At 40.9% G+C, this 26365-nt stretch overlaps 2 protein-coding genes across 3 annotated transcripts; both read right to left on the bottom strand.

The window, feature by feature from the left end:
- Positions 1-995: 995 nt before the first annotated feature.
- On the bottom strand, positions 996-13777 carry bckdk (branched chain keto acid dehydrogenase kinase). Its single transcript, XM_006785082.3, has 11 exons — positions 13375-13777; positions 9045-9113; positions 8836-8946; positions 6600-6647; positions 5077-5196; positions 4404-4502; positions 3971-4044; positions 3258-3386; positions 2327-2416; positions 1943-2098; positions 996-1712 (listed from the first exon to the last, which is right to left on the bottom strand). Exons 1-11 carry the CDS (start codon positions 13618-13620, stop codon positions 1568-1570), a joined length of 1287 nt encoding a protein of 428 aa, XP_006785145.2. The 5' UTR covers positions 13621-13777; the 3' UTR covers positions 996-1567.
- Positions 13778-16712: 2935 nt separating this feature from the next.
- Positions 16713-26059, bottom strand: lrwd1 (leucine-rich repeats and WD repeat domain containing 1). 2 transcript variants are annotated; one of them, XM_087846913.1, is made up of 16 exons: positions 26010-26059; positions 25056-25142; positions 24361-24595; positions 23248-23367; positions 22911-23057; positions 22734-22826; positions 22187-22555; positions 21572-21686; positions 21329-21435; positions 20968-21208; positions 20340-20412; positions 20011-20154; positions 19483-19586; positions 18967-19128; positions 17954-18063; positions 16713-16995 (listed from the first exon to the last, which is right to left on the bottom strand). In XM_087846913.1, the coding sequence occupies exons 2-16, from the start codon at positions 25133-25135 to the stop codon at positions 16843-16845; spliced, it is 2253 nt and encodes a 750-aa protein (XP_087703039.1). In that variant the 5' UTR covers positions 25136-25142; positions 26010-26059; the 3' UTR covers positions 16713-16842. The 2 variants fall into 2 exon arrangements, with proteins under 2 accessions (XP_087703039.1, XP_006785144.2); XM_006785081.3 differs by having other exon boundaries at positions 20968-21178.
- Positions 26060-26365: the final 306 nt, after the last annotated feature.

Genomic DNA, 26365 nt, shown 5'->3' with positions numbered 1-26365 from the left:
TCCATCTATGCATCTATTTTCCGGAGCCCCAGCCTATCGCAGGGCAAACACAGAGAGACAGACAATTTTGTGTCACCAATCACCCTAACATGTACGCCTTTAGACTGTGGGAGGAAGCCGGAAGCTTTGAACCCACCTGTAGGGTACTGGTGCTACTTTTTCATCCACCAAATTGACAATCACACTGACTATACACACATAAAGTGTGTATATACTTCACTGAACTCTACAAACAGATGGAATTCCTGAATAGAAGGAGACAGGATAGGACGCAGTAGGATGCTTTGAGGGCATCCTACTTACAAGTTTGGCCATTCACAATAATGACATAATCAAGCAGTGATCTATACCTAATAGAAGACCAGCAAACTTGGCTAACGGTGGAGAAACTCCTTTGTCTACTGATGCTGTGAAATTAAACGTGACCTTCTGCAAAGCCCTGTTTTAAAAAGAAAATATACACCTTCCTAAAGAAAAACTGTGAGAAAACAGTCAAATAACACAGAAAAAAAGAAGCGTATATCAGACAATACTTCTCTGGTATATTGTTACTTTGAAAGTTGTTACAATGTTAAAGCCTGCTATGATCTGCGCTGAGCATTACAACAAGAAACCTATTCATTATGCAAAAACTAGTGAAACGTTCTGACATGGTGTGCGTCTGTGTGACCCAATAAAGGTAAGTACCACAGAGAAAAAACAAAAGAACTCAGCATGCAGTTAAAGGACTAGTGTCACGCGTAAGGCAGCTGAACATCTCGGTCGACTTCCCCGTTCAAAAGCTCTGCAAAGACGCTGCTCGACAAAGACGCTCATCAGAACAGACGACAGAAATGTGTTAATGAGCATTTGGTGTTTTTGGCAGTTTCTTCTGTTTTTAAGAGCCACAGCTGCACAGCAGAAGAAGAAAGCGGTTTTTGAGGAGAGCACATGAGCTTTAAGATGAGGATGCTTAAGCGAAGCATGTATACTGCTTCCACCAACGTTTCCCCTTGCAGTCAATGACACGCTGGGAGGATTTGGTAATTTAACACATGAGCAGCATTAATAACTTTGAGGAGATTTTGACAGGGCTGCTGGAGTGTCTCAATAGTTCCACTTGAAACATTTATCATCGAAATTTCTACTTTGAGGCTATGAGATATGTAACTTCATCGTGAACTTCTTTAAAACTGAAGCTCTTCTTTCTCGCTTTCCTCTCTCTCTCATAATCATCGTCATCAATAATATCAATTATCATGCACAGTTTGTCCCGATAACCTACACATTCAAAGTTCATTACCCGCCCCGCCCCTCAAACTTCAATACAACATGCCACAGGGTACAAAACAAAAAGAACACAAAAGGAAAAACAACAGAAATCATCACCTTGACAGGTAACATAGCTTATAATCAGTCTAAGGCAAAAAGACAAACTAAAGAACAAGTAGTGGGTTAGTGAATTTAGCTTTCTGAAAAACACTTTTCGTCCTCGTCCTCACCAGCCTTCGTCGTGGGAAACCCTCTGCACTCCTGCACGGCCTGATTTCCTGGCTGGCGTCTACATGGATTACTGACGTGGGGAACGTTACACCCTGAAGCTCTCTCCTTTGCCATCAATATGGCGCAGACGCAGATAAACATCAGTACCAATGCCCTGCATAGACTGAATAGACAGAGAGCCACCGAGGTACTCCGCATAGGCCCTAGACGTGGGTAGGCCGAAGCCAAACCTGTACAACACACACGCAACAGGTTTAAGGTGATTACGTGAATTGACAGAATCACACCAGGCTGAAAGTGATTTACTGTAGGTGAAACATTAAGGTGCAGGTAAATACAGGCAGCCATCAGAGCTTTTACTGGCTGATAAAGAAGCCTACTGGAATCATCAAGACTGGATAAAATCAATACTCCTCTCTTATCTCTGACACAAACAGAAGCGCATCTGTAATGAGCTTACCCATGCATAGGGTTAGACTGATTCCCACTGTTGGTGATGTTGTTGAAGAGGTTGCTCATGCGGGGATCCTGTGCACTCTCCTCAGCTGTGCTGAAGTGGTAGTCCATCACCTTGTCTATGATATTGTGAGGGATGCCGCCGCCGCGATCCGAGATCCTGAATTAGAAAGAAATGGCAACAAAAACTTGTAACGATACCTTCCGTTTTAGGAAGTCTCCCCTGCAGCAGTGAGGAGCGCACAGATTTGCAAAGGAAGTACAAATTATTGGTCCTACACGTTAAAAGAAATCAACTGGGCTGGTTTGGGTATTTGGTCATCATGCCTGGACAGGTAAACCTGCTCAGAGGCTCAGGACACACCTGGATTACAATTCTGGCACTCACCTGATGACAAAATCTATGTCGTTATTAGCGATGGTGACAACCACATCGGGGAGATTGTATGGGGTGTCCAGATGGCTCTCCATGGTGGCCCTGAAGATACAAATTGAAGCTCGATGTGACAACTGTACTCCCATTTAATAACAATCCACTATGCAAAAAAATATATCTTTTTAATAATACTTTTATTTTTCTACAGTCTGTCAATCAGAGGAGGCAAGAGCGAGTATTCAGCTCATTTAATTGATTAAGTGATGCAATCCACTTTTAAATTTAAGTTGTGCTAAAAAGCAGATGTGTAGTCTAAACTACATACTTTTTCAGGCTTTTGAGCGAACAGTGAAGATTCTGTTGCAAACCTGTTCTTCTTGTGCATAATACTAAATTAAATTGTGCCAGAGCCACTGTTGTGACACATGAAAATCTCAATTTTTCCAGGTGGATGACACACAATAATCTTTCTAAATGCTGGTCTAATAGCCCAGTTAAAAAAATTTAAAAAGGACCTGTGTGCACACCGACTTGGACTTGGCTTCTATGTCCAAGCTGAAATCAACAACATTCTCTACACTCGTTAAAAGCTACATCAAAAGAGCCAGTCATTTTCCAAATTGCACCCCTTCTCTCCCGCTGTTGCCCTGGAAACCATTAGCAACAGCTACACTGGTGCCAACATTAAGCCAGCTCCAGGGCTCACTCACACCAGTCAAACAGCACCAACTGAAATCTTCACTGCTCTCCCTCAATGATCCTTTATTGCCATCACATCATTGCTCATCTATTATTTTACTGATTCACATAATTTTTCGCTGTCATACAAAAAAACAAAAAAACAAAAAAAAAAACCAGCCAAATCATTCAATATAACTTTATTTAACACAAGCTGATTTGAGGTCAGTGGACATCTCCGTGGGTGAGTGAGTGGTTAGTTTACCTCATGGCGTTCTTGAGGAGCTCTGGCAGGATGTAATCCAGAGGCAGAAGGATGAACGGGAAGCGAGCTGCTACGTGTCCGTTGATCCTCACCCTGGGCGAGTTACCGTACTGGTGCTCGCAGAGACGTCTATCAAACACCAAGAACATTTCTTATAATATTGAAGACTACAAGGTCAAAAATATATACAAATTTTCTGCCTCCACACTATGAGTGAAATGAAACTGTTTCATGACACTTTTTTAAAAATTATTAATGACTTTTTTTACCTGATTAAAAAAAGGAGGAGGAGCCACACGTAGTGTAGGGTGTTACCATGGACAAAGCACTAAGTAAACCTCACAGTTATAGAAAAGGTGTTAGTTTTGTCTGCGTGGGATCAGAAACCAAAGCAGTGGACCTACTAATGCTGCTGGATGACAATTACAGTTCATACAGTTCATTAAATGGAAGTCCAATCTCATTCATACAAATGTTAAAGTGTAACAACAGAGAACACGCTGCATCTCTGATTGTTTCTTTGCAAACTTCCTTTGAACTTGGTTAAAACAAGTCTATAAAAGGTCATTAGATTAGATTAGCAAAGACAAACAAGAATAAGAGCCCATTCACAGCTCCACACACCGTTTCTGAAAGGTTATCTGATGAACTCGGTCAGCACAGGCACAAAGTCACCGAAAGGTGAGATAAACTAAGCCGTACCAAACACTCACCTGGAAAAGTCCACCCACTTCTCGATGATCTTTTTGGGTGAGAGACGTCTGCATATGATCCCAACAAAATCAGGCTGAAATGAACAAAAACAAACAAACATTCTTTTTAGTCAAGTCTAAAAAGTATTTCACAAAATAACTAAATCCCCTCTGATTAATCAATACTGTTGGTTTAATTACACAATAGCGTTTACTTAAATAGCCAGCTGCCAAAACAAACATGACGTATTTTATGCTTCCTTGTAGCTGAAGGTAAACATCATGAAACCAGCAACTTCTATTTGACAGGATCCTGTTGTCCCAACCCAACATTAATCACATGTTTGCAGAAAAGCTGGACAACTATCACCTTTCCCCTTAACAGTTACCGCATGATTTACTCTGGTTAACCGTTCAGAGGTTTTCAAATCCTTCGAATAACAGTTGCACGTACATTATCTTCATGAATGGCGAGATGGTGCGTGGCCAGCATTCGGATTCCCAAACGAGAGCACAGCGTTGTATCCAGGAAGTTGCGGATGACCATCTCATCCTGTGACAGCAAATAAAAAAAGCAACTGAAACTTCACAGTTGAAACTAACTTATCAACTCTAACAGCTTTTGGTGAATCACAGCAAACGTGAGGCAGTCTAAACTGCCAAGATTGCTGCAAAGCAAACATGAGGAGTATCTTTTATTTTAGCTCTACCTCCCATAAAGGTTCTGACATAAAGATGTGATTTAATGACCATTAGAAAAGTTTCCAGGTTTTTCCTGTGTAGCTGCAAATGCAAACACCGCCCTCACTAACTTCTAATGCAGACCCAGTAATTTAGTTCTGTAAGCAGGCCTGACATATGACATAAAGAGCATCAAGGGTGACTCCCTGAAAGCTTTAAGGGGTAAAGAGTTAAAGGCAGATCAGCAGCTTTCTTAAGAAAACGCATCATTGTTAGCTGAGAAAGCCTTAAATAGTCTTTCCAAATAATAAAATAGTGTTTAACTACACTGAATAACAAACAAACTGACATTAATAACCTGACCTATGCAGACCGAGAGTAAGTTGTTTGAGTAAGGAGTCATTTCCAGCAAATGGTGAATCAGGTCAGTCTTAGTATCTCTGTACCTGGATGTGTCTGCGACACTCCCTGAAGCCCTGTGCCAGCATTGTGACCACATCCTTGTGGTCGTCCAGCAGCTGCCGCACTAGTTTGCAGAAACGAGCCTCCACGTCCTGATCCTTGATCTGCAAAAAGAGATGCTTCACACTAAACCCGAGAAACCCGACGTTTAAAGAAACAGCCTGCTCTAAGAAGAGCCTTTTAATTATTTTGGATTTTATATTTATTCTGGCTTGAATGACTCAACGCTTCATGTTTACCTGCTGCACTGATAGAGTCAGCTTCAGTGCAGCAACGGCCTCATACTCAACACTTCTACTGCTGCTTCCATTTATGAAATTGTCTGTTTCTTTCACGACAAGGGCTTCACATTAACAATTGTTTAAATCCATAAATGATGTATTGAGAAATAAATAAAGAATGCACGGGACCAGTGACTGAGAATCAGTCGAGCAATTCTGTGCAAACCGCTGTCCTTTTAAAGCCACCAATGAGAGAATTCAAATGTAAAAGCAAAGCAAGTTTCAGGCATACAGATAAAAGCCGGGTGAGCGTGACCTGCCTCTGTAGTATAGAGATGTTTTTAGACACTATAATTTCCCCTGAGAGCTATTGTAGTATAGGTGACTCCAACCCAGAGTCACATTATCTGATCCTTTGTCTCTGTAGTTTCCTCTTAAATCTAGGCACCTTTTATTTTTAGCTAACCTCGCGTCGGCCTCATCTCTTTAGAAATGTGTTTGTACAAGAGAACAAGAGGAGTCTGAAAGTCTCAGCACAGTGCAGTGTTTCAACGCTCCATAAAGAAGGCACACACCTTTATAGGCACTGAAATAGGTGTTGTTTTTTTCTTAACCTGACAATGTTAGGGTTACATTAACAGAGGAAAACATGTTCAGCCAGTTTGAAATCTCCAATTATACATGTGCGAGCACACAGAGCAACTGGGTGTACTGGTCTGCTTTGTCCAGACCTAAAAAGAACAGAACACAATGATCACTTTGCTACTGCATGCCGCAGTCAGTGAGACAGTTTGGCACTGATAACCACGTCTGCCCAGGAAATGCATTACAGCTAGCAAGCAAGGGTGACTGTGATGGAACACGTGTTATAGCCCTGACAGTACACAAATAAATACAAACAATAATCAGTGTAGTAGAAAAGCTACAAATCCTAAACTCGATAGCAGAGAAGAGTTATCCACTAACCTTCCCTCTACGACCTTTCAATGCCAAACAGAATGATTGGCGAGAAACAGATTTTCATTGACTCGAACAATGCATACGGCTAATGTTTCATTAGTTTTAATAACAGAGTCGCGGCTTGTTTACTGCATTAGATGAGCCAATCCTAAAGCTGCTGCGGGCAGATTCATCACGTCTCGTCTCGTCTCGACAGCAAAAAGGTTCACACTTCCTGTTTTTGCTCATGAGCAAACCCACTCCCTGAGAAGTAAAACTCTTGAACTTGTGACCCGTGTTTGTGCGTGTGTGTTTACTGTTCGTGTTTGAGTGGGTCGGGCACTCACCTCTGGAAAGTCACTGAGCATGTGATAGGCTCTGATATACAGTTCATGCTGTGAGAAAAGAAGAGAGAAGCGGGCTATGGTTAGACCGATTTCTCTGTGATCGTTCACTAAGCCAGAAAACATCACACCACAAGCACTGTCCCCCCTGACTGGGCCTCACTGTGTTACTGACAAGCCCACGTGAGGCTTACACGTGGCAACTTTCACCAAGCATCAATGGGATGAGTTTTCTGTTACTTGCAGAGTTGAGCAATTTCTCTGAATCAGAATTCTGCATAAATGACTAGACTGGCTTATTAAAATCCATCTGATCATCTTGATGTGCAAAGGTTGGAGAGTTAAAAATCAGTTCCAGCAATTATTTCACTTCTGATCAAAGAGCTAAACAGTGAAGGTACAGCCACTCCAACATCACAAGTATTGGCACAGAAAAGGAGCTTTTGCTTTATGTAATCGACACAGAGCGGTTCCGTGATACCAGAAAAGGAAGGAATCTAGGTGAAAGTTCACCAGCAACGAGACATGCAGAGGCAGCGAAATACTCAGAAAGTGCTTGCAGGGGAATTAAAGGCTCAGCGGGAACAATGACAACAACAATTCTTTTGGTTTCAAAGAGTCTTTTATATCCAGACACAAGCGTATTTTTCTGGTTAAATTTTTGAGATATATGTATAAAGGAGCTTTAAAGGACCTCTGTCTGAAATGGCATCTGAAAAACTAAACAGCCCTGCAAGATCAGAATCCAATGATGTGGGCAGTTTCTGCTGGAAGAAACACTTCCCATGAAAAATGAGGAAAGTAGAGAATGACAGCATAGTCATTAAGTATGAGTAATTGATATGACAGGCCTAAGTCATGTGTGAAATAACAGTATCAAAATTATTTACTGGACAGGGTGTGGAAGTGATGTCGTTACAGTTAATCAAAAACAACCTTGCCTGCAAAAAGTTTGGAAGACTGTCAGAAATTTAAATAAAACAGTGTTTTCGATGTCTTTTAAACCCTATTTATGATTTAAAAATAGTACAATGGTAAATATTACCAAATCTGAGAAATTGCATTGTTTCAAAATATTTTGCATTTGGTGCCAGAAAATCATTCCAAAGTAGTTGCGACAGCTTGAAAACTAAGTGGCAGGAAAACAAGCCACAATTAAGTGCCAAAAGGCTCCTCGAATGGCCACATGAGGTTGTTTCTGAAAGTGGATCAATCTCCATAGACTCCTGTGTTAAAATGACCAACTAAACAGCCTCGGAAAGCATCTAGAAAATAAAATGTTTTGTGGGACTTTTTTCTGCTTCCTACATTTGGATACTGTTGAAACTAACCGTTAAGGGCACGGCAGCTTAGACCGACAGGTGTGCTGACACCTTACTGCCTGCGCTCACCTCTGCTAAGTCAAATAACTGAACTGAACCTCTCCACTGTGTTTGCAGTGTTGGTGCCTTCTGAAGCTTTTTTTTAATGACAAATAATAAGACAAGCTTTCTGATAATGACCATCCAGGCAGCCTGTGCTTCAGTTTTGTGTATTTGTCTGTTACTAAGCACCACTTATGTGTTTAGAAGCATGTTTATGATGCATATTGCAAACCAAGCTTCCTAAAAACAAACAAACAAAGAAAATCAGATGATAACTTAAAACCCCATCACTTTGTCCAAATATGGGAACTTCCACCTTAAAAAGTCAAATGTGCAATTTGTTGCAGAAATATGCAATGCTTTTCCTGAAAAACAACATCTGGGTGGCAGAAAACAACACCTGCATTTATTGTTCAGCATTAATAGTACCCAGGACAGTTTTACCACAAACCCAAATACAAACATGTGCTTTCAAATCACAAGCTGCAGCTCCTGCATCAGCAGTGCCATTGATGCTCTTTATTTTAATAAAAAAACAGAACGGTACAACATTCCTGGTATGACCCATCTTTACAGGATATGGGTGACAGGATGTCGCCATTATGTGTATAAATAAAACCCCTCCTTTCAGTTCTTGCAGTCATACCTCAGCTTGGTATTGAACCATTAACCTGCTGTACCTCTTAATGCACAGCCATACCTCCCCTTTGGCACATCAGAGTGGACAGGGAGCATCTTAAGAGAGCTTTCAGTCAAGACTTTCCTGCGCAGTATTGTTACTTTCTATTTATATAATCAGTTACAGGGCCCACGTCCTGTATAGCTCAGCAATCTGTAAACTGTATTTGAGTGTGTCTGGAGAGCTGTGCGCTTACCACTTGCAGAATCGTGGGGTTGCAGCCAATAATGAAGGGCAAACTACGGAAACCCTTGATGCGATGAGCGATTCGCACAGGCAGCTCCTTGTGGAGGTACTTGCCACTGCTCTGTGAGCGTAGAAACACACAGAAATAACAATGAAGAGTCTCAGAAGTCTCATTATTGTTACACTTTACAGAAATCCCAGCACGGCTGAAATATTTACCAAGATGTGGTGTCCATCGGCAGACTTCCCAGAATACAACAGGGTTGCTAAAGTCAGTCGAACAGAGGCCTAGGGAGAAAGCGGCACATAAACACACACACATTCATAACAGCAGGGTTGAGATTGTGTTTTCGTTACAAGTGTGCAGCCGTAAAAACACACATGATTGTTATCCACAGAAATGACTGGCTGTTTAGCCTGTGACAGATAAAGTCCTGACAGTTCGTGCAGATTTTTAGCTAAGACACTGAAGGACACTCCATACTTGTCTTAGCTGTACACTCTGGTCCAGGTGACGAGCAGAGCTGAGTGTTCGCAAAACATGACGAAACATTTTCACTGCGGTATATAATTTATATTCAGAAAGTCCATAATCTGGCCTTCCAAACTGCAGGAACTCAGAAAACTAAAGCATTACTTTGTGATTGTTTGATGGCGGTTAAGTCTACCCAGACACAGACACAGACACCTGGAGCTGTGAAAGCAGAAAAGCCAGCTGTCTTTATCCAATCACTACATTTCTAAAAAGTCACACATGTAAACATTAGCAACTTTTTTTGTCTGTGAACTTATTTGCCTGGTCGTGAAAGAAAGGTTCCTGAGACTAAAAGCTCTGGGCACTTTGAAAAAACTGCAAAAGTGCTAGAAGCGAAACATCTAAAACTCAGCTTGTTATACGCTCGCTGCGTGACTGTGTGTTTTATTTCCTCTCGTGAGGCCAAGCCTTCAAAAGCATGCACTGATGTCGAAGGCAGGATATGGATGTACAAAACAGCACTGCTATGCAGCAACAATGAATCATTTGCTTAGTGTATTATTATGTTCTCATTTGGTTCATTTTGGTGCTGTAGATAATAGAAAGAACACATGAAACACCCCCTTCATATCTGCACACACAGAGCCTGAAGCAGAAAAACCGGTCTGCAGAGAAAGTTGATAACCAGCTTCGTGATACCTGTTATCACTGACTAGGTTTGTAGATTTTGTTGACTCAATTTGTTCAAACAAAGCCTGAAAACTGTTAAATCACAGTTCTGATAATTGCTTTAATTTAACAAAATGCATTAGAAAGAAAAGAGTGGCTGCAGCAGACACCCTTCATTGTTTTAAATGCAATTAAATGTTAGAACTTCGCTCTTCTCTATACACAGCCCACATTTAGCTATCCTATCTGCTAACGCACTGCCAACAGAGAACCATGTTCAGCTCATTACAGCTTCAACATCACCTAGACATCGTTGTTAGACTTTCTTGTAAGAGTATGTTTTCAAGAATTCTTTTCGATCTCTATATCGATTAGAATATAATCAGATTTAAAGAAAAAATATTGATAGAAAGACAGGGAAGATATATATCTCTCAGATAAAGTCAGTGTCTGACAGTGATAGTTACAGAGGCTAAGATGGAGGTAAGTCACTGTGGTAAAGCCTAACATTTAATACTGTGCTCAGTCATCACTGACTAATGTATGTAAACTTGCCACATTATTAAACCTTACAACAGAGCCACAACTCCACCAACCACAGGCATGTGCACTATAACAGTGCACATGCATGCATGTTATGGTGTGCTCCAGTACTTTATAGCACTCCACCTCAGCTCACCAGCTGGAGCAAGTTGTGGCATCAGCTCCAAAATGGATCTGAGGGTGCCACAGCGAGATGCCAGTAGCACAATCTGAGCTAGCTAGAAAGACAAGAACACTAAAGAAATGGTTCATGGTTTGGATTTCCTGTTAAATCACTGCAGTAGCCTGATTAAATCAAACATACTACAGTGTGATAAAAAACATAAAAACTGTAGTAAATGTTAGAATAATGCATCTTTAAATTGCAGGTCCAGTCAATAACATTCATTCACACCCCACAGTAAGATGCAATTTGCAGGTGCACAAGTAAAAAGCATTGTGTAAATACACGCAGAATGCACAGCTGTATGCCTGGTGATGGTCTACAGATCTGGGAACAGATCTCAAGTTAGGCTCCATTTATCCTGGGTTCTAACAGGCACACCTAAGTCAAACAGGCATCAGTTTTATAAGCTCTAGCTGTGTTTACCCCAACAGGACACTGACACTCCAGTGCTAAATCGACATGCACAAGAGGAGAATGTACAAGTGGAAAAACACTACTCATTGCTCCAGGATCTAAATGCTAAGTAATGTCAGTGCAGTCCTAATCTTTACAGTAGGTCCAGTGGGTCCTACACCCGCAGGTAGGACCCACTGGAAACAACAATCTGCTGGATTGGTCGTATTACATTATGTATACTGATGCAAACATTAAGCCATCGCATCGATATCACTGTACAAAACAATAACATTTGTCTTCCGTAAAGTGATAATGTTGTTGTTGGGTAGTGTTTTGTTTCAGTATTTCAATTCCTTCCTCTTTTTGCTGTAAGAGTACTTCTTATATTCACTCCAGTAAGTGAGTAAGTAAGTGAAAAAAACTGAAGAATGTGACCAAAAAAACGAAACAAAACTGAGCCAGGAGGAAGAAAATCATCTATGCTATTTTTATTGGTAACAATAACAACTAGAAAAAGTTGCATTTCCTGCGAAAATGCTGTGTGGATGCCTTAACGCTGAAGATGTCTGCTGAAAAAAGCTGAAAAAGTTGAAAAAAATGTTGCCCTTAGCAAGATTTGAACCTGGCCCTTCTGGTCTCAAGGCGGCTACTCATCTCACTGAGTCAAACTCATTCTCACAAAAAAAGCGGTGGAGAGACTGATAATTCTGTTGAAATGAGCAGAAGCTGTTGAGAATTGTGCTGATAAGAGGTGAAAAGGCTGAAAACTTTGCAGAAAAGAGGTGAATCAGAAGAATTTCTGCTGAAAAGAGGTAAAGAAGCAGAAGGTTGCGCTGAAAAGAGGTGAATCAGCAGAATTTCTGCTGAAAATAGTTTTTTCTGAAAACAGCTGAGATTTGTGCTGATAGGAGGTGAAAATGCTGAACCAATCAGAGGTACTTCTTCTGCCTGCTTTATCAGGCTGTGTACTTGTATGTATTTCTGTCATGGAGCGTTAACAAGAATCTGAGGTCCATATTAGGAAAGCTGCCAAAATCATAAAACGTTGCAGAATTGTAATAAATTATCAATATGAATTACAGGTCTGTGATAGTGTATCAATTTGTAGTGGAAAAAATTAATTGAGAGTTAATTGCATAGCAACCATAGCAACGCATGTATTTTCTGAAAAATCACAAATCTGCAACTGAAAACTTAAAGAGGTATTAAATGAAAACGGTAACAGATATGAAAAAGCTGAATCACACAGGAATAGCCCAATCATTTGAGAACGTTTTAAAGTTTGAATGGAGTTTCTACGTGAAAGTATGAGCATGTAGTTAAGTTTCAAAAACAAGCAAGTTTTAGCAGAATTGTGGAAGTTTCCCATTCATTTCAATGGGACAAATTAAAGGAAAAAAGTGTAATATTTTAAAAAGTATAATAGTAATAAACAGCAAAAGTCATAGCCGGAAAGAGCAGAAAGAGCAGAACAGTTTAGAGAGTTTAGAGATGCCCTATGAGGGCATCCACACAAATAATAATAATACTAGTTAACATGGCGACATTCATTCAGGAGTTGTGTTTTCTTTCTTTTATTTCACTTGAAGGCAAAGTATTTTAGAGATTGGCAGAACAGACTGTTACACTTGCTTCTCATTAACTGGGTCAACGTCAGCTCAGCTCCATCGCTGAAACTTTACACCATCAAGTCTCCTGTTATTGGACAATCGTCTTATATCTATAGTGTAACTAATATTACAATTTTGCGTTGGCACCTCGTCTGGTCCGGTATCAGCGACAGCAAAGAACCGACGTTATAATTTGTCTAGAAGCTCAGCAGGCTGCAGATAAATTTACCCGGGCGTTGCGTTCAGGTCTTCGGTACCGGGCATGTCAGCCGCTTTACATTATTACTGAATTATTATTATTATTAAATAGACCATTATAATTCAATACACTATATGACTTAAAACAACAACAAAAAAATAACAGAACAAAGCACGCTCTTTACTTTTGCAAGAGGAATCTCCGAAATATTAAAGGAAAATTACAAATTATTACAACTACAGACACTGCAATGTAGGTGACAGCTTTATTCCTCTTATAGAAGGAAGTCGTTTTTAAGCTCCTAACTGACAAAACATTAGTTCTGAAGGCTAAAGCACTGCTCTTTTAAGTAGCAGCATGTCACTGATTTTCCACCTGCCCCTGAACGTAGCACAACCCAGCCACAGCTAGCTACAGCTTGCTAGCTTAGTAACCCAAGAGTTCTGAGACCTTTTCAGGAGAAAAGACCGGGAACCCGTCACATTTATTACCTTTTCTGCAGAAGAATCTATTGCAGACTGGTTATAAAACGACGTGACAGTCTTCGACCGCTCTCGTGCCATCTCTGAATATCCCTGCATCGAGGACGTTGACCGAAATCTCTGGCTCCCCGTGCCTGCCAGCGGCGGTACTGTTTTGGTGGCGGGGGCCAGCAAGAAGGTGCCGAGCCTCGGCCTAGCCCTGCTGGCTGCGCCGCTCAGCATCTCAGCCGCTACACCCGCCAGGACCAGCCGCATCTGGAGATGAGCTGTATGTGCGAACAGGGCTGCCCTGCTCTCATACAAACACGGAATATCACAGTCGCTACGAGGCCATTAGGGTCGCGTCGTACTAGAGCACAAAGGCACGTATCTCTGAATACAGTTGCGTTGAGGGTGCAGAGAGGGCTTTGTGCGCATTGGCCAGTGGGGAAGAGAGCTGGGGGAACGACATGACAGCTCAGCCAATCAGTCCACCGGAGGCGGAGCGAAGCAGCATCAACAACACCCCGGAGCCCAGCGTCTGCAAAGCCCCCCCGCAATGTACTGTACTGTACTGGAGGCAAAGCAGGAACAGTCGGTTGTCAAATTCCACCAGTCATAAGTTTTATTGGCCGACTTGAGGCTGAAGGGGACATTTTAACATATAATAATCTCTCCACCCACTCTTTTCTTGCTACTCCCTTGTTCGGTTATGTCTGATCTTAATCAGCTACACTGCCATGCCAATTTTTGGTCCAAATTTATGTTACTTATGAATCGTTTATGCAGGTAGAAAGGAGCTCGGGACCATTAATTAGAATGCCTTTTGCTACTTAGGATTTTTCCTGTTTGTTGAAAAAAAAAAAAACGTGGTTCAGGGCCCTGCAGTTAGTGTTTGCTGTGTGCCTGTTAAGAAGTGAAAAATGCAAATCCCACAAGTTTCACTTCCTGTTAAATAAATGTAAATAATGATAGAGAATGTCCCAATAATCCGCCCCAAGAACCACTGATTGAACCGCCCAGCCTCTTGCCTTTTACTGCCACCCAACACACTTTGAACACAATCCTCACGGGGGATCCTGTATGTGGTGAGCCCACAGAAGACCCTGTCCCTTAAGCTCCTTCCCCAGACCCGGCCCAAGAGTGCAACTCCAGTAACCCTAACCCCCTAACCCTAATCCAGAGTAAACAGGTCCCTTAATTTTTTTTTTATCTTTCATGGTGCCCTCATCCAGGATTTGCATTGGGAGACCCTACCAAAGGCAAAAGCCCCCTGACAATCCTGGGATCTTAGAATACATAAATCCCAGAAAATAGCTTCCTCCAAACGGTAGATCGCTTCTTTCTTAGAGATAGGGTGAGGAGTTAATAAGTAATTTGGGAGGGAGTCTCAAATGAGTTTTCCAGGCATGTCCTAACAGAAGGAGGGCCGAAAATAGGTGTCAGAGGATAGGTGTTAGAAAATGAAATGATGAATAATAAAGAATGATGTGTCATCATTGTGTAGATTTTTTCAAACCACTGGTGGGAGGGCACTTCTTAATACCTGCCGCTATATTTCAATATTAGGAAGATGACTAGGGCAGAAACACTGAAAGTGAAGAGAAACACTCCCTCGGTCTTGTTTTGCACTCATATAGCCTTACATGAAGTGTGGTTGAATTAATACAAAAGTGCATTCTTTCTAAACTGTTAACAAAGGGACTCCGCTGACCTATGAAGACAAAAGTCTGAGGTAAAGGTTTGGACATCCTGCATGGTTGGGTAACCTGCTCAGTAAAACTTGTTTGGGGAAGGGTTTTTTTTGTAGCAGCAAGTCTTTTGATTCTTGTGTAGAGAATTTACAGCCATCCCTGCCAAAGTCTTGGGTTCCCAGGAGTCACCTTTAGGAGATTTCCTATTATTGTTTAGGTTTGTGGACCGGGAGAGTCACGTCAAAACCTTCATCTTACACTTTCTGAGCTGGTCCATTGTAGATTTTTCATAGTTTTGGAACATTTTCTTCTTGAAGCATTCTTCTTTTCATCTTTGTCTTTTACAGATACTTCAATGTTTACACCTGGAAATCATTTGTGTAATTGAATCCATTCTTCCCTGTAGCACCAAAGTACTCCCAGTAAAATAAGCTGTGGTTCTTTTCATCTAATTTTTGAACCCCTTTTCCAAACATATGATTCTGTAATGAAATCTTCTGTTTTTATTGTTTGTTTTTTAAGCATATACATTACTGGGCACAAGCACCCTTCAAGTAAATTCCTTCCAAAGAATGCAGTCTGTGTTTTCAGAGCTAAGGAAAAAACAACCATGCCAGCCACCAAGTGGTTAAAATGAGAATAGTCAATACCAGGTACAACAGAACAACCTGTTTACATCTTTGCTGTACTTCTTATGAATTCAGACATTTGATTGAACAACAGAATACACTTAAAAGCCAAAAGCAGTTAGAAGCAAGCTAAAAACGTCTTTAATTAAATAGAAAAAACAGTCCACTTTCAGCTTTAAAGCATAAAAACGCAATAAGCACACTGACATGAGAAGTATTCAGAAAAGTAAATGTTGCAGCATTTTCACTCTTCGGTGTTATCTGATCATTCAAAAGTAGCACGGGAAAATAAAATCCTCAATCATTCACATTCAAAAACTATACTTATCAACAAAGCATATATTTCAAAAAAGAAACAAGCCGCAGATTCTGACGGCTTAAATCTGAATGAACCAATTTAATGTGAAACATGAAGTTTGTTACAGTGAAAATGTGGATAAACATCCTACAGACACTGAGCAGTCTTATTATGTGGAGTCACAATCTGCTGTGTGCTAGGACAGCTTGTTCTGCTAAAACCAGGTCCCCACTGGTGGAAACAAGGGTGATGGGAGGGGTGAGACCTTACCACAACACATCATTACAGTTAGGAATAATTCTTTGACACGAACTCGTGACCGTTCTGACATTACACACAGATCTGCTAAAAACAAGTTTAACAAAGCTTTAACTAATTCAAGTTAAACCTAAACCAGCTAAATGGCTTTTAAATGGCTTTTTGTTGGGCTCGCTTGTACTTTTACACTGAAGTAAACTTTGCACATCCAAACTGTGAAACTGCCAGGGAGAAGAAACAAGAAAACAAATTCAGTCATCAGCTGAATTTTGAAGTCCACAGTTCATTATTCTAACCATGTGGATCTAAATGCAGCCGTTTCTGTCCATTCTGGACAAATCAACAGATAATTCTGTCAAAGTCACCTAGCTATGATCGCCTATAACTCATAGCAGCAGCAACTTAAAGTAAAAACAAAAACATCTGAAAATTACAGTTTGATGTTTAAACTCCACATAATACACTGTTACTTTTTTTTTACACAATAGAGTTCTTTTGTTCTTCAGTCTGTGATGCTTTTAGATGCTGATGTAGCATCAACACTCGCAAATTATGAATGTGCACATTTTCAGTAATGGGGCACACTCAGATTCTTTATGGCTGTGCAGTCCATGGTTGCTCAGGGCGACTCCTCTCTCTTCCACACTATCACCATATTCTTGTCACTAAGGGCAACTAGATAGCGTAGCTCAGGGTCCATGGCTACGCTGTTGATGGAGGGGCCTTCTACCTTGCCGTGGCCGTTCTTAACTGGGGTCGGCCACTCCAACACCTGCCAAAAACAAACAACATGTTAGTGCTGAGTGGAGAGAAAAGCGAAATGCATCTGAAGTTTAGTCTGATTACACGCGGCCGACGTGAAGCTTCGGAAGTCTCAAATCACTAGTCTTTACATTTCATGTGCAGGCTGAAAGAGGCAAGCAAACTGAGCTCTCTTTAAAGAGTAAAGATGGATAGTGACATTTATTTCATTGAAATGTAGGTTTAAAATGTCTCCATCCTTTACGTTATCTTAATGGCCTGCACAGGCACTCCTGTGCACGATAAACCTGTGTTTATACGTGAGAGCTGGTCATTGTGTAATCTTCCAAAATGAAACAAAAATCAACTACACAGCTCAGATCTCTCATATTTATGGTGGTTGCACGCATCTGTTATGAGAGATGCAGACAAAATCCGAGGAAATTATGCTGAAGCTAAAATAATACTTGAATGTCCCCTGTTTATCTATTGTAAGCTTCCTGTGTGCATTCCTGTGCACGTGTATTTCTCTAGGAACAACACAATTAACTGCTTCTGCAAATTTAAATGTCTTGTGAGTGAAGACAAAGAAACTCTCTCTTTACGGGACTTCAATGGATTCACACATGAAGGACAATGTTTCAGCCCAGTGCTGAGATCTGGGTATGTTGTGACATCACCAGAAATCCAGCTGGAAAACAAACAAGTGGGCGGGTGAAGCTCCATGTGTTTTCAATTTCAGAGCTAAGATTGTGAAACAACTTTAATAAGACATAAAAGTAAAAGAGAACAAAAACAAGGACAACTAAGGAAAGTATAACTGATGATTAGGATAACGTTCACTAATCTGGGAGTTTGTTTTGTCTGACTGCAACCACCTCCCAGACTAATTTAATAGACTCATTTTTAGAAAAAAAAGACCAAAAAACAATCGATATTTCTCTAAACAAGAATCGTAAGAGAAAGCTACTGTCTGAAAATACAGATACCTCAGTGGGCAGTATGGGTTTCCCAGTGTGGAAACTGTTTTTCTGGAGGTTGGGGATGTGGTATGTCCATATCTTGCCTTTGTCATCACCGCACACCATGTAGGCTTGACCTAATGATAGGAACGAGAACACAGAAAAGTACACGTGGTGAGTATCTGTGATGTTCTTGGTCTAAGCACTATAGTAGTTTTTCACAAGTTACTACCAGGAACCTTTAAATGAACTTTAAAGTCCTTCAGGCCATTAGCTGTCTGCATTTCAAGATCTTCTAAATTAGTTCACGGCATAGAGTGATTGAGTTACATCAGCTGTCCTCTCTGTTGTTTCAGAGCTGAAGGTCTGAGTGTGTGGCTTCAGTGGAGGTGTGCACTCATCTATTTGTGCTTTAGAACAGCGGTCCCCAACCACCAGGCCTCGGACCGGTACCGGTCCGTGAGTCGTTTGGTACCGGGCCGCGAGAGTTGAGGCTCAGGTGTGAAATGTATAGTTTTCAGGGGTTTTATCGGTTTTCAGCGTTATTTTGTTATCGTTTTTATCATTAACTCGGTTTTCCTGGGTTTTTTCACGTGTGTTATGAATAAATCTTCTTTTTTTCGGAACCGGTACTAGTTTTATTTTGTTGTATTTATCCGCGACACCTTAAAGGCCGGTCCATGAAAATATTGTCGGGCATAAACCGGTCCATGGCGCAAAAAAGGTTGGGGACCGCTGCTTTAGAATGTTTTATTTATCTGATTCACTACAATCTGGAGGGTTAAAATCATAACCCTGGAACGTAATTTAGATTGTAAAGTGAAAACATCCAGTTCTACAGTAAAGCCTACAGTCAGGGCAACTATGGAGTGGCTTCAGACCCAGTCTGGGCTGTCCTTCTGTGTCCCAGCTCCCAAAATATCTGTGGTGACCTGAAGATGGCAGTTAATAAGCTTACTGCCCTCGTCTACACTGATGATGACCTGAAATGACGACTGAATGCTAAATGCATCAGAACTGACGAGATGAGGTGAACTTACCAGGACAGGTGTTGAGAGCCAGGTAGGGAATCTGAGTGTTGGCCCACTGCAGCTCAGCCAGAACCACAGCACGCACTGCTTTGCTCTTCTTGTCAGGCCGCTGAACCTTGGTCCTGCTCCAGCTCCACAGGTAAATGCAACCATACAGGTAGTTCTTGGATGCTATCGTAATTGACCGAGCGCGCAAAAGATTAGGAAAAAAAATGAGAAAAGGGAAATCAGGAATAGGAATAAGCAGGAGATTTTAAGCTAGACAATTTTATTTATGTAGCACCAATTTACAACAGGAGTCACCTCAAGGCGATTGATATTGTACAGTGAGACTATGATGCTACAGAGTGCCAGAGTCAGATCCTCAAACTTAAATGAAGTCAGGACCAACCTGGACTGACTGCTAACGCCAAGCATCGCTTAAAGGTCTAATTATATCCAGCATGAGTCAATGTTTCCAGCTCAGAGCGACATGTGTTTAAAGGCACTGTAAATAAAACTACAGTTGTATTGTGGTACACTTACCCACTATGTCATTATTAAGGAAACTCAGGCCGTCCACAGTGTGGTAGTCATGGTCTTTGTCTTCCTTCTTATATATGGGGAAAGTTATCTCCATTTCCTTTGACCTACCAAGGAGATAAAAACAAAAACACCGTAATTGTTTCTGGGTGGGCCGCATATGTATTCAGTTTTCTCATTAAAACATCAGTGAACAGATATAGTGAGCCAGTATAGTCTAGGTCAGCGGTCCCCAACCCCCGGGCCTCGGACCGGTACCGGTCCGTGAGTCGTTTGGTACCGGGCCGCGAGAGTTGAGGCTCAGGTGTGAAATGTATAGTTTTCAGGGTTTTTATCGGTTTTCAGCGTTATTTTGTTATTGTATTTATCGTTTACTCGGTTTTCCTTGGTCTTTTCACGTGTGTTATGAATAAAATGAAAATATTGTCGGGCATAAACCGGTCCGCAGCGCAAAAAAGGTTGGGGACCGCTGGTCTAGGTCACTGACTGTCACCAGAATAAAAGGTAGACTGGGAGAGATTCAAATCTCACCTCTTACTGGTGTTGTTGGCACCGAGCTGCGTGTTGTAGCAGTGTAAGCCGTCCTCACAGGCAGTCAGTAGGTGTGCACTGGGAGCAGTGGGGGGCAAGCAGATGTGCAGAGGGGTGGTACCGATTTCCAATACCAGCAGCTGACTGGAGGGTCAAACAGCAAATTTTCAACATCACAGTCTGAACCTTTCATCTTAATGTCAATGGTAGCAGTTTGAAAAAACATGTATTATTGATAAACAGTTATATATTTTAGAAAATTCAGTACAACAGATGTGATCTGCTAAAGAAATTGCATCGCAAACACTTTTCCTGGCAGAAACACTCACACAACTTTGAAGTTGTACTGGCTGTCCACCCCGCCGATATCCCACATCAAGATCTTGTTGTCGTACGATCCCGCTACAAGACAGAAGTTGAGGCGGTGTTACTTTACAAGTAAGCCAGTTTAAACAAGAGCAAATCAAACTATGCAAAGCCCACTACTCTAACAGGTGAGCAAATTATTGCTAAAGCAATATCAGTGAGATGTGAGGACTTAAGAGCAGGCATAGCTAAGAATACAACTTGAACATAGAGACAGGAGTCTCACTTTCCATAGCCAACTGTTTACAAACGGCATCAGATCCCTAAAACCTTAAAAAAAAAATCTGTCAGAGAGAAAAACATGAGTGGAAAACAGTCCAGCAAACATTCAAAGAGGCAGTAATAATTCCTAAGTGGACAATTACACTAGATCACAGCTGAAGCAGAGGTTGATATGTGAATGATGGTAAATGATTACAACAGACATGGGAAATGAGTAATCACCTCACTATTCATTTGTTTTCTCTTTATAAGTTTAAGCCTGACAAAAGATTTATTTATAAACCATCCGATTCTCCATCAGAACTTTAAACTCCCCGTTTTTATCCACACTCGCTATTATGGTTAGAGTTTGTGTAATTAATTACTCACTGAAGAGGAAGTTTCCCTGCTGGTGGTTAAATCGGAGGACAGACAGCGCCTTTCGGCTGGCTCTGAACTCTCCGTAGGCCACGTTGTTTCTGGGATGAATCAGTTTGACTATCCCTCTCTTCCCACCGGCTGCAAGAATGCTGCAGTGCTGCGCCGAAGCATTGCCTCCTCTGGACATCAGCACTGTGGTCCAGGCCAGGGAGAAGAACTCCTGGTGTAAAGGAAAGCAACAGACAAAGAGCTTTATTGTTTTCTTGCCATTATGAACCAAGTATCCTACGAGTCTGAGCAAAAGACGGAGAGAAAATTCAGGTTTTTAAAGCCTAACTACTGCAGACTAATCCGAATAAATGGAGCATACCTCCCCGGGAACTTTGTACTTCTTCATCACCATCCCCATTTCACAGTCAATCAAACAGATAGAGTCTCCTCCACAAGTAGCGACCAAACGACTTCCTCCAGCGTTGCCTGTTAATAAAGATAAAAGTTTAATCCCACATTTACAAAAAACAACAACTTTCAAATCTCTTTCTTCTAATCCTTAAAGCTTTGTTTGACTTGGAGATGCCCTGCAACTGTTTTTCAATGTGTATTCAAACAATACCAGCAGAATCAGGCAGTGGCTGGAAAGCACAGGCCCACAGCTGGGTGGAGAAGTCCTCTAAGCTGTCCTGTTTGCTGTGGCACTGAAGAACATGGAGCGGCTTGAGACGCACCGGCTGTTGGAGGAAGGAATCATGAGAACAATAAAGAAGATGGAGAAGGGAGATGACTTTAATGAAGGCACAATCTGATGATACCTATAGCGATGCTACCAATACTGATGCACACAAAGCTCGAGCAAAAAAAAAACGTTGGGGGTTCGCACTTCAGGTTATTAGACAAAAGAAAAGACCTGCTGGAGCTAAATGAAAACTTAAAGAAGAGCCAAATTACTAAAATTCATCAAGAGGGGACATATGTTCTGTACCAGCTGCCAGATGTACAAGTCTGCATAGAAACACGGACTAATACTGCCACCTACTGGCTGTCTCAAGATACATTTTGACTTCAGGTATGTTTTTTCCTTTTTTTTTTTTTTTTTTTTTAGATCTTTTGTCTTGGGAATTCAGGAATTTTCCAGTGATCAATGGCATTGGCAGCAACTTTCCTGAGAATCTGACTGGCCAGACTAAAATTTAAATGACTGCATTTAGCAAAGAAGTTGTGTTTCCCTTACTTGTGTGTCGCTGCGAATTTCTACTGTTTGCAGCATGTCAGCATCTCTCCGTGAATCCTTTTTGCCCAAACTTTCCTTCCGTTTCTTCTGAGCATCATCCTCGCTGGTTTGCTGCTCTTGAAAACTTCTCTTGGGTCTCTCTGACCTCCTCTCTCCCCTGCTCGGGGTAATGGGAGGCTGACTTGTCTTGCTGGGGTCATTCCTGATTGTGTCGATTGGATCTTGTGTCTGAGGCTTGAGGCGGAATCTCGACTGGCGTGGACTGTCTTCGGCTGCGGGATCTGTGCGAGGCTTTTTGTGAGGCCTCAGTCTTATGCTGGTGTCTATAACGGATTCAGTTTGTTTCCTCTTCGCGGGCTTTGAGACATCCTGTGTAAGACGAAGCCACTGTATGAACTTTAAATCTTCTAACATCATCATCAGTTGACTACAGAACTTTGGATATAAAAGCATATTCTGGACTAAAGCAGAGACACTAAGTAGGAAGCTGCTGATCTCTGGTGCAACTTCATTAATGCAGCAATATTTAGTGCACACAATGACTCACAGAGTTATTTTGACTGCCTGTAGTCTCCACGCTATCAACTTCTTTCTTCGGTTCTGTCAGTGAGAGAAGATACTCCTTAGCTAATATCCCCACCTAGGATCCAAAGGAGACAAAGACAAAGTTATTAAATGTAACAGAAAGCAGCCAAAAACAAGTGCTAAAGCACTCTAAACTTACCCTCCACCTGGTGAAGTCACTGACTGAATTGGGCCCAAATTTAACTTGATAACAAGCAGTGCTGACAAACTTGCTCTCCAAGGCATCTATTTTCTCTGCTGTGATGGGATCAGGGAGGCAGAAGCTATTCTCCCAAAGAGCAGCAATCTAAAATAAACAGCAATAGTTAGGACAGCGATTCCAGGCTACGTGATGAAACGATGATGCATTGCCACATCTGTGGCACAGCTGCTAAAAGTCATTTTTTGGTGCATGTTATGACTTTGTACAGTATCAAATGCAGGAACATTAACACCAACACCATGAAGTAGAGCAAAATAAGCTATTAGTTCCATACCCTGGTCCTCAGATTATCACTGTAGACATAACGCAAGTGGTTGGCAGAAGTACTGACATCTTTGCCGTTGTAAATCCTCAGATTGGGCAGCAACACCATCAGCTTGTAAGTGTCACTCACCTGATAACCAAAAGAAACGTTAACAATTAAGTCAGTGTGGCGGCATTTTATGATGAAGGGACCTAAAAAAGCAGTCTCTCTGTGAACACTTTCCTTTCAAACATACTGTACATTTGATGTGTGCAAATGTGGAAGACACTGGAGATCACAACAAAAAAGGAAATGAGTTTAATTCCTCCATTATTTGAAGTTCAGTGAATGATTTATAGTTCAGAATTATTATATAATTAATCATTCTGATCACTGAGCTGACAAAGATCATATATATTTGTTGTGTGCCAGCGATTTGATCTTGTTTATGAGTGGCAGCCAATCAGAAGCAAAGGATGAAAATGAGCAGAAACCATTTTTAAAAGAATTTCTCTGCTAATAATACAGTTTTCATTGGGGCACTGGGATAATAAGAATGCAGGGATGTGTTTTGCTTTATCATATGCATCACCTAGAAAAACAACCAGATCCTGCAGAGGAGCAAGGATTTCCTTATTTCCATTTATCATCTGCAGGATAGTGGGGGCTGAAACTGTGTCTCTTTCACAGTGGGGGAAAAAGGCTGGACAACAGTCTATCTTAGAGTTGACACAAAAAAGAGCCATTCACACCTACGGGACTTCATTTCACATCATCAGCATGTGTTTGTATTGCAGGAGGAAACCCTTAAGACAGAATACACAAACTCAGCAGACAAAGGCTTGAGCTGGCTGAGGGAGTCAAATACATGAATATTTTATTGTCATGACAACTGATGCAGGGTGCTCCCTTGCAATGCTAACACTAATAATCAGCTGGTATGATCATTCAGCAATGTGGCCTGACTCAAATATTTCTCCATGAGCCAAACCAGACAGCAGTAGGTGTAGAAGTATGTGATTTTATGAAATACTGATGATAAGTGTCGGTTATAACCTGTTCATGAATTTGCCATTTGTGCTGAAGCTGCACAGAGTGACCCTAAAACAGGAGTGTAAGGAGAAAACAAAGCTATGTGCTCACAGTGATGTAGAGGTTGCCATCCATCCTCAGCTCTTCTACGTTGCTTAGCGAGTCCAGAGTGGTAACGTCCTCGATCTGGTTGTCGCTCAGGTCCAGGAAACGAAGAGCAGGGAGCTCCAGGTTCTTGGGAAACTCCTGCAGCATGTTTCCAGAAAGATCCAACTTCTCCAGAGACTGGAGACGGGACAGCAGCTTGAGAGGTAGATCCTGAAGCTTCAACCTCATCTTAGACAGACTGAAACACAAAGAGCACCAAAGTTAGTGTTTCCATGGGGTATGAAATAAAATTACATATGACGCCGTTTGGTGATTATAGTATTACATCTATAATCTTTTATTTAAATCTTATTGCATACACACAAATATCACAAAAGTATAAAAATATTTCCATTAATTCAATGTTTTATTCCAGTTTTTAAATAGCCAACTGGAAAATGTATTTGAATATTAGGGCCTTAGCTGTTTATGTGCACTCAGCATTGGTATAAATGTCATGGTCCAGGGTGGAATGAATGGATACATTTTAATTGCTTAAAAAAAACAGAATTATCATAAAAATACCATGACAATCATGCCCATAATGAGTGGATGTAAACTTGTCACCACAACTGTAACTAAGCATTACCAGTTTACTTCAGTGCAACTTTAGCAGCAAGACACCTACAGAGCATAATAAGGAGAAACAAAGTCCTTACTTCAAAGTCATGATTTGCTCCAGTGTGTTGGCTTTTGGAGAGGCTTTCTCCAGTAAAAGTTTCTCAGTGATTTTTTCCATCGCTTATCTGCAGGAAGAAGCATAATTCAGGAGTGAAGATGGCAAACTGAAGATAGGGCTGAGATAAGTGTCCTCCTAGTTTATTTATATTGTTAATCCTGTTCTAATCACACAACCAGAGCACCGCCCACATGGCCAAAACAAACTGACTACATCAAGGACTGAAACTCCGTAAAAGCTCTTTAAGAATATAATTAGATACAAACAATAGGATAAGAAAACGTGAATTACAAACATGGTCTGCTTTAGAAGGCCTGATTAGTAATCAGCACCACTGATCAGCCTCGAGAACAATGAAAATTCCTGTGGATGAGAAACGCTGTAGTACAGACAAAGACTTAGAAAAGTAGATTTGTGTTTAATATTATTACACAGATATTGTTTACAACTGAACTTGTTCCACTTGTTTTAGCTGATCTAATTACTCTTTTTTGCCATTTTTTCCATTTAGCAATTAAAATCCCCTCTAGCTCCTCAGCATGATCAATCTGTTAAAGAAATGGAAGATTTCCTCCAAGAACAGTTTACGATAAATTAGCGGCTATTCAACAATAACAGGCTAAATGCGATTTCATAACGCGCTATCCTTTAAGTAACGTTGTCATAACGTCTATATAGAGAGCCATACTAAGGTGAGGAAGGATATTTCACTTAAAGAAGATGAGAAAGCGTTATATGAGAATAAGTTTGAGTTTCTTGTAGCTAACCACGTTGCAGTGCCGACAGCCGTATATATCTCTATATATTTATATTTCTCGGCTACAAACACAAATAACAATTATTGGCTTAATTAGAGCAAGCGTTAGTGGTTTTGCTTTTATTATTAAACAGCTTAAAACTTGTCAATATCTGTGCTGTGATTAATATCACTTACCAAACACTTGAGCGAACTCAAAACACTCTTGCTGAAACCGAGCTTTCCCGGGGAAATGTTACGTATATCCGGTGGGCGTGGTTTAAATACGAGACTGTTCATACAGCCTGGGTTTTGCTTGCCAGGCACTAACCTTAACCCTCTGACAATTGTACAATAACTTAGTTTTTATTAATATGATTCTTTTTCATTTACGTTAAGCACATTGAGTTTAAGTGTAATTAAAAGTGCTGTATAAATTAAATTGACATTGATTTAAAATTACGTTATTTTAAGTTCTTTGGATCACAAAGAAGTAAAATACTATTGACATTTCATTCCAAAAAGCCATCATCTGAATATTTTCTGCTTTTGTA

The sequence above is a fragment of the Neolamprologus brichardi genome, chromosome 10 (assembly GCF_056152115.1).
Source record: "Neolamprologus brichardi isolate AB-2024 chromosome 10, ASM5615211v1, whole genome shotgun sequence".
In the NCBI taxonomy this organism is placed as follows: Eukaryota; Metazoa; Chordata; class Actinopteri; order Cichliformes; family Cichlidae; genus Neolamprologus; species Neolamprologus brichardi.
The sequence above is the reverse complement of the archived record's forward strand: the minus strand, read 5'-3'. Positions and strand labels throughout refer to the sequence as shown.

Bases quoted from the DNA above. Each gene is read 5' to 3' on its own strand.
- bckdk (XM_006785082.3), bottom strand. From the start codon at position 13,620: ATGCGGCTGGTCCTGGCGGGTGTAGCGGCTGAGATGCTGAGCGGCGCA. The intron at 9,114-13,374 runs GTAATAAATGTG...CTTTCTCCCTAG, and splicing joins TAGATTCTTCTGCAGAAAAG to GCCTCTGTTCGACTGACTTT. The intron at 4,045-4,403 runs GTACGTGCAACT...TGTTCATTTCAG, and splicing joins TCGCCATTCATGAAGATAAT to CCTGATTTTGTTGGGATCAT.
- lrwd1 (XM_087846913.1), bottom strand. From the start codon at position 25,135: ATGGAAAAAATCACTGAGAAACTTTTACTGGAGAAAGCCTCTCCAAAA. The intron at 22,827-22,910 runs GTAAGTTTAGAG...TTTGGATCCTAG, and splicing joins GTGACTTCACCAGGTGGAGG to GTGGGGATATTAGCTAAGGA. The intron at 20,155-20,339 runs GTGAGTGTTTCT...TTGACCCTCCAG, and splicing joins CAGTACAACTTCAAAGTTGT to TCAGCTGCTGGTATTGGAAA.